Source organism: Daktulosphaira vitifoliae, unplaced genomic scaffold, assembly GCF_025091365.1.
Source record: "Daktulosphaira vitifoliae isolate Bord-2020 unplaced genomic scaffold, ASM2509136v1 Scaffold_1, whole genome shotgun sequence".
In the NCBI taxonomy this organism is placed as follows: Eukaryota; Metazoa; Arthropoda; class Insecta; order Hemiptera; family Phylloxeridae; genus Daktulosphaira; species Daktulosphaira vitifoliae.
In genome coordinates, this window is record NW_026099572.1 from 27,786,532 (window position 1) to 27,798,114 (window position 11,583).

The 11,583-nt window shown below is 24.2% G+C and overlaps 2 protein-coding genes across 3 annotated transcripts; both read left to right on the top strand.

Moving 5' to 3' along the window:
• Window positions 1-1,334: 1,334 nt before the first annotated feature.
• LOC126894613 (carboxypeptidase B-like) lies at window positions 1,335-6,695 on the top strand. The gene is made up of 6 exons (XM_050665745.1): window positions 1,335-1,581; window positions 1,826-2,014; window positions 3,642-3,972; window positions 4,786-5,014; window positions 5,076-5,259; window positions 5,791-6,695. The coding sequence occupies exons 1-6, from the start codon at window positions 1,386-1,388 to the stop codon at window positions 5,976-5,978; spliced, it is 1,317 nt and encodes a 438-aa protein (XP_050521702.1). The 5' UTR covers window positions 1,335-1,385; the 3' UTR covers window positions 5,979-6,695.
• Window positions 6,696-6,824: 129 nt separating this feature from the next.
• On the top strand, window positions 6,825-9,016 carry LOC126894619 (protein phosphatase inhibitor 2-like). Of its 2 annotated transcripts, XM_050665756.1 has the most exons (5): window positions 6,825-6,941; window positions 7,028-7,145; window positions 7,569-7,757; window positions 8,036-8,124; window positions 8,625-9,016. In XM_050665756.1, the coding sequence occupies exons 2-5, from the start codon at window positions 7,048-7,050 to the stop codon at window positions 8,768-8,770; spliced, it is 522 nt and encodes a 173-aa protein (XP_050521713.1). In that variant the 5' UTR covers window positions 6,825-6,941; window positions 7,028-7,047; the 3' UTR covers window positions 8,771-9,016. The 2 variants fall into 2 exon arrangements, with proteins under 2 accessions (XP_050521713.1, XP_050521712.1); XM_050665755.1 differs by having other exon boundaries at window positions 6,891-7,145.
• The last annotated feature ends 2,567 nt before the right edge of the window (window positions 9,017-11,583 follow it).

An 11,583-nucleotide genomic window follows, 5' to 3' on the forward strand; every position in this document is an offset into this window, starting at 1 on the left:
AATTTCTGTAGATTTAAAAAACTAACAAAATTCTTCCTTGACAAAGCCTAAAAACGTTTGTTCTTAAAATACTTCTTCTTTGGGTTGACCACTAAAATGGATGAACCACTAATACCAGCAAGAACAGAGCAAAGATGTTAAGTTTGACTAGCCAGTCCTAGAATATTCTTGGACTTACTTATGATAAGTTGGTTGGTTTATAATAATAAAATACAAAGAAGTCGAATTCGCTCTACTAAAAGAATTCTATACCTTTATTACAAGTCTCCTACATTTGAGTAATGCTACAAACACAACAAAAGATGGACTTTCAAATAGTTTGGATTGGATTTTAAATTATTAGTTAAAAACAATGAAAAATTAAAACGATTTGTATTCTCAAACAAAAACGATAGAAATTCAATAATATACAATTAAAACATATATATGAAAATGTATTTTAAAACAACCTAATTAGAATTAGAAACAAAATTTCTTTGTAAATTTTGGTCACTTGGAAATATTTATAAATCAGGAATTTTATATTCAAAGCAATTATTTTTTTTTATTTAGCCATATTATTATATACTACTATAGTGATATCAATGATTTGCCTATATTGACCAAATTTACTCGAAAAACACCATAATACCCGGTCAAAGTGATCTTAGTAAGTTAATATACTACATCAATCAAATTACGAGAACAAAGTATACAGGGTGTTCATTAAGCGAGGAAAGTGGTTTCTATTGTTCTCATTGTGTATAACAATTGACCTGTTCCTTACTTACTAAACAGCCTGTATTTACATACTAGAAGAAAATGATCTTTAACAAATGAAAATATTAAAATTAATATTAGTTTTGTAACTAGACGAATTTTTTTTTAGAATGCGCTTAAGTATTTTTATTTTTAAGGGGTGTCAGCATACTTAATTAAGCATACTGGCATCCTTATATTTTATCGTTAATAAATCGAAGTTGATTTTTAACAGTTTTACTTAATAGAAAAATATTTTTAAAAGTTGATTTTACAGCAAATCAATATAAAATAATTTCTAAAAATAATGAGAATCCAGTAATATTAATATTTATAATTATTAATTTTATGTCAAACTATCTAAGAAACTACTTACAAAATAAAATAAAATAATTTCCTATTTTATTGTTACTTGAATTTTTTCTAAAATTAAATATCAATGGATCATGAATTAATTATATTTACAGGTTCAATTAAAAGGTATCAAATAAAAAATTGAATTTGTTCCAATGCTGTGTTCAACAAAAACTATACAGGCGTGGCTTAATACTAATTATTGAGAACAGATCACAGCACAGTACCTACCGGTTTTTGTTGACATTAATAAACTCCCTGTAAGTAAGGTTTATCCTCTTTTGTAGCTCATAATGAACAGTCCAACGATATCTAATTGTGTTCTTGCTTTACTAATTGTAATAAAATTAGCCTATGGCAATAATGTAAACTTAAATGAAGAAACTAATGTACAAGAAAAAATTACCTATAATGGTGACCAAGTTTTAAGAGTAGAACAAGTAAATTCAAAACAGAGAAAAACTATTAAAGATCTCGAAAATAGGGGTCGTAAGTATATACAATTTTTATATAAATATTCAAATTTATTATATATTATGCGTTAAAAAAAATTGCTATGTATTTAATTTTTAATTTAAAAAACTTAAAAACATTTAATAAGTTCAACACAATTTTACTTTATATATTTTAATTATGTGAAAAGTTATTACAGTTATTTAATTGAAGATAATTAGAAAATATTACTCATTCTTGCCCTTTTATCTACTACTGTCATTAAAAAAACTTTTTTTAGTACTACAAAAATGGTATTCTACTCCGACATCAGTAGATGTAATGATAAAAAACGAAAACAAGAATATTGTTAAAAGTGTATTAAACAATGGATCATTATCGTTTGATTTATTCATTGATGATGTACAACGAGCTATAGATGAAGAAAATCTTCCTGTGACGATAAATGACGAACAATTGGGAAGAAGAGGTAATCATTTTATTTAAGAGAAAATCACAACGGATTGATAATCTTGGAAATAATATAAGCGAATAGACTTTTAATGTTTTTTTTTACTAGTTGGCTATTATTACCCTTTTAGACTACGTGCACATTACATTGAACTAAATTTTAGTTCATACTGTAAGTTATAAAACAGTTGAAAAAGCAGTCAATAATAAAATATTGACATTTTTTGAAATATAATAACAAAAAAATTCTATTGATATATCACACACTAGGACCTAAAAAATTCTATTTATAAAAATGTAATTTTTTAAATAAGCAAATTTAAATGTAATTGAATTTTTTTCTGCTTAAATTATTCGATTTAGATGTACAAATAATCCAAAAATTTTAAATTAAATCAGAATTTATATTATATCATCAGCTGCTAATTAAGAAAGAATTTTGTAATCAAATAATATTGATAAAACTAAACTTGGAACCAAATAGTTCTAGAGGAAAAATCTTTTAGCTCATAAAATAAAATAAAATAAAAACTATTATTTTTTATCGAAAAAAAAAAATTATTTTATGACAAAAAATTATTTGTTCCTTATAAAATAATTTTTGACTTAGTTAAAATCTTTTTACTCTAAAATTTAAAAAATTAAATAAAGTTCCATCTAAAGTTTTCCATTTTAAAGTTTATAATAACTTATTGGCACTAAATAACTCGTGTTCAATGCTATACTGATTACAAAAAAACGCGGTAAAGTTCATAATCTAAATAACGAAAAAAATCATATAGAACTTTTTAGATCCAAAACCGCAGTATAGATTCTATTAAACTAGTTATTCAGCAAACTAACAAAAAAAATTATTTTCTTACTGAAAAATCACATTGAAATTATTTTATGTAATTTTATAGTAATCTTTTTGCTTGATTTTATAGCATTCTGAAAGGGTTGATATAAAATCTAACAACTTAATCGACGTTTAAAAAAAAGGCAAAATGTTTTTTTATCAATGCAATTTATACACATATTTTGTGTAACCAATTTCTATTGATTCGGTCGTACAATTCAAACATTTTAAGCGAGTTTTAAATATAAAATTTAATAATCATTAAAAGATTTTAAGTATAATAAGGACCATCTTAACAATTTAATTATTTTGTGACCATAATTGATATCATTTGACATCCATAGCGATTGTATTTAATATATTTATGTAAACTTTTCCAATATTTCAAATGTTGTGACAAAAATTTTTAAAACTAAATTCAATATATTCAAGAGTGATTTTATTAAGTATTCAGTGACATGTCTTTTTTAAACTAAAACCGGGATATCCTGGTTTTAACCTAATAGCTCCTCGTAGATACACCTTTGTATAAAGTCACCACTTATTATATACAATTTTAAAATTTCCTGCATTTTATCACAGAAAGTCGTCAAGCGTTGTTCATTTTACATTGTTAACACATTATTTTACCTAACATTAAACTCTAGAAGAACGATATTTGATTGATATCTACACCAAACAAGAATGGGTTGGGTTTTCAATCAAATTTTTTTTACTATAAACATTCACAAAATAAACATTAAATCTAACTTATTTTTTTATTTTTGGCAATTGACGGATTTTTGAAATTGAAAATCACTTTTTTTAGAACACAACGTGACATTTGAAAACTATCATACGCTTAAAGATATTTATCATTACATTGATTACATATCACAAGAATATCCTAACATTGTGGAAATAGAAAATATTGGTCAATCATTCGAAGGCACTCCATTAAGAGTTGTGCGAATTAAATTAGACAAAAATTCATCTACTACAAATGCTATCTGGATAGACGGAGGAATACACGCTAGAGAATGGATATCTGTCTCTTCAGTATTATATCTTATCAATGAACTTGTTTACAACCAAGATTTATTGAAAACTTACATGAAAAATATAGAATTTCATATTCTTCCAATAGTAAATCCAGATGGGTTAGTTCTACACTTAATCAAATAATTTTTTTACTAATTTAAAACAAATCTATTTAATTTAAACATTTAAAATAAGCTAATATTTAATTCATAAAACTCAATGTTACTTTCATTTTATGTATTATACTATCTCTTAAAATAATTTTGTTCGAATTTAAATTTAATGACAAACCGTTATCGATCGTTTTCACTCGACATTGGCATTAACTTAAGTTAGAAAACAATTACTGTTTATTTTTTATTATACTTAAAAAGTCATTGTATTCCGTGCCTATTCTTATTTAATACAATGTTTTCAGCTCTCACTTTATTCAACAGTTAAACGAAGTTAAATGACAGTGGATACATTTTGATATTATTTTTCTTATACGAAGTTGTTTTGTTTATTTTCTCACAAGCTCCATAATATATAATATTAAATAAATTATAATTAACATTTTAATCATTAATAATTTTCAAAACAACTTTTAGATAAAACTATGTAACTATTCGAAACCTTGTTTCTAAAAATATTAAACACATTGCATTTTATAATTAAAATTTTTTCTTGATCATTTCAGTATTATTTATAGAATATAATATCTTGTTTTAATTGCGTGTTATTTTTATTCAATATAAGTGAAAATAAAAAAAATTAATGAATTTCTATAGGTATCTTATTGGTAAAACAATTGACACACAACTTATGGGAGAATCCCATGTAGTTTGTTTAGCATTACTTGCCTCGTATGCACTAATTCTATTATCAATGAAAATAAACATAAAAAAGTTCATTAGTAACAAATTTAAAAATAACGTTTTACATAAATATAGATATGTCTACTCACACCAAAAAGAGCGCTTATGGCGTAAAAATCGTAATAAACATCCAGGAAGTAGTTGTTTTGGAACAGATTTAAATCGTAATTGGGCATATCATTGGGGTGAATCTGGCGCTAGCAAATACAAATGCGCAGAAATTTTTAGGGGAGCAAAAGCAGGATCTGAACCAGAGACTCAAGCAATTGTTCAGTATATCATGAAAGATCCTAGTAAATTCAAAGTAATATTTTTAAACAAGTAGTAATTTTTATTTCATTTATTTTTTATTTGTTTGTTTTAAGGGATTTTTAACGTTCCACAGTTATGGACAGTATATATTATATCCATGGGGATATGCTAGAAGAGTACCATCTGATCATATTGATTTACAAAGAGTGGGACAGGCTATGGCCGCAGCAATAAAAGAGGCAACATCATTTGAGTATACTGTTGGAAATAGTGCATCACTTTTATACCCAGCAGCAGGTAAGTAACATATTATTAAACCCTTATTTAATTTACTCAATTACTTAATAATTTAAAAAGAATAATTAAAAAATTTGTTTTTAATTTTAATCTAACATAAGTTGAAATTTTGTTGATATTTAATATTTATTCATATAATATAAAAAAAAATACTAAAAAGTAAATGTAATTTCTAAGTAATTTTAATTAAATAAAAGTATTTGTTAAATATTTTCAACCAAGTAATATCAATTTAGGCAATGTTCCTCATTTTTATATAACGAAAAAAAAGTTAATTTTTTTATTTATATATGTTTGTTACGGCATAAGTTCAATTTTACTATCGTACCGAGTACAAACATGACAAACTATTTGGTTTATCTAGTTTTTCAAATTTAGTTTGGCGCATAATCAATATATTCTCAGCTTTGTGTTGAAGCTTTTAAAAAAATGTACATCTAAAATTATAATAAAGTTGTATGTAATTTACAATAAATGTATATAACCCTACGATTTTTTCTGTAAATGCTACACTTTCAATGAAAATTTTAGGAGCATCTGACGATTGGGCAAAAGGCGTCGCAAAAATAAAATATGCTTATACATTTGAACTTAGAGATACAGGAAAAAATGGATTCATATTACCAGCATCACATATTGTACCTACTGGAAAAGAAGCAATAATAGCAGCCACCATATTAGCTGAAGAAATAAGTTTAGAAAACTCTATTACTACTTAGTATTATAAAATCACCCAATAATAATTAAACTGAAAAACTCGATTAAATTTATTATTTATTTTCCTTTAAAACTAAATAATCAAATTAGCCAAGTATTTTTATTAGCAATATTGATTAAATTGTGTATTTTTATATTTGTTAATAAAAACATTACTACTGAAGTAAAACGAATTTATTTAAATAATTTTCATTGTACTAACAATTATTGTGTATATCCTTATATTACAACCCAGACAATTGGGTTTGAGATTAAGTAGGTAATGAATTTAATAATTTTAAGTTACAATGATAAAAACAGCAGCTCACTTAATGTCGACTAACATCATCACAATATCCTCAATTCTCCGAACAAGCTGCTAATATAAAACTACAATTTTCGACAAATTACAATGATATGATCTATCATTTAGTGTTAGCATTATTTTCACTGTGATGATGATATTAAATATTTTCAATTTTTCAGACAAACTTAGAAAAATAACAATAAATTCGTTCTTTTCGCCAGGAAATCTATAATCGTTCTTTGTTTTAAAATCATATAATATTCAAACAAATCACTTTATTCCAAATAACAAACATGTTTACAACTACTACACTTTGCCAAATTGAAACAAACTCCAATGAGAAATCGGTATTTAAATAAAAATTGTCATTTGTGTAAAAAGTGAAAAAAAACTCTTTAATAAATTGATATAAAATGTACATCTATATTATAAGGTATTTTATTATTTACTTCTAATTTTTTGTAGCAACATTATTGCCACAAAAAATAAAAATAACTATTTAAAAATTTCATTTATTCCACGACGGTGGAGATATATAATCAAAAAAGTGTTTAGAAAATGTTAAGTGTTATCTAAAATCTTCATCATGATAATACTATTGCAAAGTTGATACCGGTTATGGAATTAATGTTTTATGATAACTTATATTTTATTAACGTTTATAGTTCAAAAAATTTGTGTAAGTTCAACCTAAGATATACCCACTTGATAATTAATATTCTAATATTTAATTCAAAATAAATTTGTATTAATTTGCTTATATAGAAAATAACACTCTTTTTAACATGGCTTCAACTTCTGGATCTGAAGATCCTACTGAAAATTTAAAAAAAGAGCCTTCGAAAGGTATTCTAAAACCTTCAGTTAGTTATGAAGAAAAGGAGTAAGTTATTCGCTGCTACTCCCTTTGAACTTTAATGATTATTTATATAAGTAATATATCTTGTCAACAAATCTTAAAATTGAATGTGTTTGAATGAAAAGGATCAATTATGGTCATGTTAGTCTTACAATTGATGTCTGAGAATTCATTAATATCGTAACTATTCTAAATTTTAAACATCCTAAATTCATCAAGCTCTGTTATATACTTTTATATGCATTTACTTTATTTCTTAATGAATATTTTTTTTTAATTTTTTTTTATAAAATTTGCTATAAAAAAAGATTTTTCTAAATATGTTTTAAAATAAATTGTAACTACAAGTATAACATATTAAAAAATAAATTACCTTTTTTTTACTTCTTATAAGTTATATTTTTTGGGTATTATTGAATTATTTTCTATTTTTATTTTCAACTTAAGAAAAACAAAGAAAGCTGCCCACAAATCTGCAAAATGGGATGAGATGAATATATTGAAAACATTACATCCAGCTGATAAAGACTATGGTCATATGAAAGTTGATGAACCTAAAACACCATTTGAAAGAGAAATTGATGATGAAGATGATGAAATGGATGGTGGAGTTAATGCTGACGATTTAAGAAAACGGTGTTTTAAAATTAACTTCTCATACTATTACTTTTCATTTTTCTAATATTATAAAAAAAAATTTATGACTTAAGTTGTATATTTATCTATTCTTATTTTAAATTGTGTCATACACCTCATAAATTGCTCAGTTCTAATATTGAACACATAATATAAAAAAAAAAGTCTAATACCCTTGTAATTCACATTTTTCTTTAGTTTCATAATTATGTTTTTATTTTTTTAAATTTGCAAGTTTTATTCACTACTTTGAATTATTCCTTTTCATTTTTTAATAGAATTGAACAAACTAAACAAAGAAGAAGTAGTGGAAGCAGTACATTTCAGTCAGAAGACGATTCAGATAATGAAACTCCAGAATCTAAATGTAAGATTTTTTATCTTATATTAGTTATGACTAAAATATTATTATAAATAAAAAAACCTTTGAATAAATTACTAAAAGAAGCTAAATTTTTTAAATTTATTTAATTACTTTAATACTTTAATCTTTTATAATTGAAAAATAATCCTTATTTACTTATAATAAAATTACTGTGTATATTTTTTAAAATTATTGTTGCTTGGTTTTTATCAATAATTTTTTTATTAAGGAAATAGTTTTTTCTTGTTAATATTTTAAAATTGGTTAGTATTTCATATAGTTACTCTGTATTAGCTGGGAAAAAATTGAATGTTGTGACCCATATAACCATATCCATGATCAATAGCAATATTTTTCACCAATCCATTTTCATCAATATAAGTAGGGAAAATCCTGGTGTCCTGATGGACCTATCTTTCTTAGTCTGTATCATTAATTAGTTAATATAATTTCATCTTAACCTTTTTTTTTTTTTTATCTTAGCTTAATATTTATTTTCACAGTAGCTAAAGAAATATTTGAAAAGAAGCGTAAAGAACATTACAATGAATTTAAAGCCGCTAAAATGGCTAAACAAATGATGGAAGAAGAAGATGATGATGAAGATAATAACGACGAAAATAAGCAAAATGATTCTAGTCTAGTATAAGACTTAAATTTTTAATACTGAGAATTACAAATAAAGTTATGGAGTCTTCTAACTTATAATTTTTGCACAATTTTTTACTTCAATTATTGTTATGTATTATGAATAATTGTGTAATAACTTATTCTTTGATATTTGTTTATACATTTGAGTATTAGGAAATATTCTATCGAATTTACTTATTTATTTTCTCAGATTTGTACAGTATTAATCAAGCAGATAGAATAAAGTAACCTTATCAGTCAAAATTTAAAATAAAGCGTATTTATTTATTTTATTTTATCCAGAACTCTAATGAATAATGTAGTAATTAACCAAAAGTAATTCATTTAAATGAAGAAAACCATGCAGTATAATATACTCCATTGTAGTAATTATTATATTTAACAATATAATTGTTAAATGTATTATTGTTACTAACAATAATTGTTAGTAACAATAAGTTATTTCAGTTTTTTTTTGTTTGTGAGAAAATTGCTGACAACTGTTTATCTTTTGATACAGTTGAAATTTCACTGTAATTTTTTTAAATAATTTATGCAATCTTAGCTATTGTTAAAATCATATTTTATCATCAATTTGAAGCTGAGAAAGTGTTGATAATGTTTTTTTACGATTGTCCATGTATATTCATAGCTACCACCTTTTTTATGATAGTGATATTAATCACTTTCAAATATCATTTATACTTGATCCAACTATGCCACATCTCAGGGCAGCAATTACTGAAGATGCTAGGCTCTATCACCATCAATTTACTTTAATACCTATAGTGTCAAGTAAATAGTTTTATTTATAAACATTAGTTTATCATACATTATACTACTATTGTAGCACATAAAACCGATATTTTGAATTACTGGGACATTTCCATCTTATGCTACCAATCAACTAGATCCTTAAGTCGGTAATGGAGCCATATTTAAACAACTATTTTAACAGATTTTCCATTAAAATAGAAATTGTTAATTGTCATTTTGGTATTTTTTATATCCACTTGTCATTCCTTATCTGTACTCATCCTTTAACCTATGTATAAAAATGTCAATTATAGAAAAGTCTATTAGTTTATTAAATTCTGATGACCTATATGTTAATGCGGATGATTGAGTAGAGTGAGGAGCTGATCCCCCAACGGTTTTTTGACTCTTACACTATTTTAGCACTTTCTGGATTTTTTCTCTAGTTGCACTATTGCCACGTCCCCACGGTGATGTGTATTTTTATTAGTTTTTTTTATTATAAACAAAAAGTTTTACAAAAAAACGTATTTCAAAAATTTGCTATGAAAAATGCACTAAAAAAAGTAAAATAAATTGGATTAAAATTTGATATATAAAATTAATTTTATTTTAAGTCTAATATGATTTATTTTATTGAATTTTTCATATTTTGAAATAGATCTTTTTTTTACATTTTAGTGCAATTTTTTAATTATAAAATTATAACTTAATGATGAAGCCAAAAGATAGTTAATTCATTCAAGTCTATTCTAGTGGCCATAAACACCATCAAAAATCCAAGAAAGCAAAATCGCAATTTTTTGGATGACAATTTTTTTAAGTTATTATGATTTAAAAACCAAACTACTGAACTCTTTTTAAATGAGTTTGGTTTGTATATTTTTAATTATTTAGGTTTAAAAATCAAACCACTGAACCGATTGTAAAGAAATTTTTATGGGACTAATCTGAAAACAAATCCTTAAAAAAATAATATTAAATAGATAAAAATGATGGAGTTCAGAGGTAACTAACATAAAAATACAATCAAATTGAAAATGTTTTCTGAGAAAATGAGTTTTACATTTATTTTCTTTAATATTGGATAATACACCCAATATTGATCTCCTGTTTTCTTTGATTATACTTCCTTATCAATAACTTTAAATAGGTCGAATTGACAAGTTTATAAAATAAAAACTAAAAATAGCATTTCTAGGTTTTATTTTATTCCAGTTTTAGAAAGTAATATTGTTTTAATTAAGGATCATTTAAGTTACTTAACTGCCTCTAAATTCATAACACATATCATAACCCGATAACTTAAGTCGATATAATATTTATTAAAGCTAAGAAATTAGGCTTTTTTTTCGTTGTATTTCATTCTCCACGTTTTAAACTTTCATAAAATCAATTATTATTCAATTTTTGGCAATAATTACAAAAATAAGTGACTGTTAAGTTCGCACTAGTTCAAAAATAAAAAATATACGTTTTCTCAAGAAAAAATAGGATAACTTTAATTCATGTTTGAAGTCAATAGCCTCTAAATACTTACGAAAGATCTCTCGCACTACTACCACTAATAACTTATTTTTTGTTGGGTAGTGTCATTGCTTAATTACTAATTATTAATCAATTCAAAAACTAGACGTGATGGAAAAAACTGAAGCAAAATTAGGAAACAACGTCAAAATTCACAAAAACGTTTCACCTAAATATTATTAACAACAAAAAATTGTTATTATTTGTGGACTTATATAATTCACTTTTAAAATAAATAAATCCATAAACAATTTTACTTATCACAAATAAAAAGGGATTTTAAGTTGAAATGCTCTTTTAAAAATATGAGCATACATATATCATCAACAATATTAAAATTAATAAATTTGATAAATGTTTTGGTACTAATGATATTTATTTTATTTTTACCGATATATTTTATTGAAAATAATTTATCTTATCATAAATAGTTCATACCGTTGGCTACTCTGATATTCATGTGATTTGATCAGTTCAAGGCCACATAGAAAATGAAAACAATCTGAATTAAGAAAGTACATCACGTATAAACTTATAAATTTTTATTTA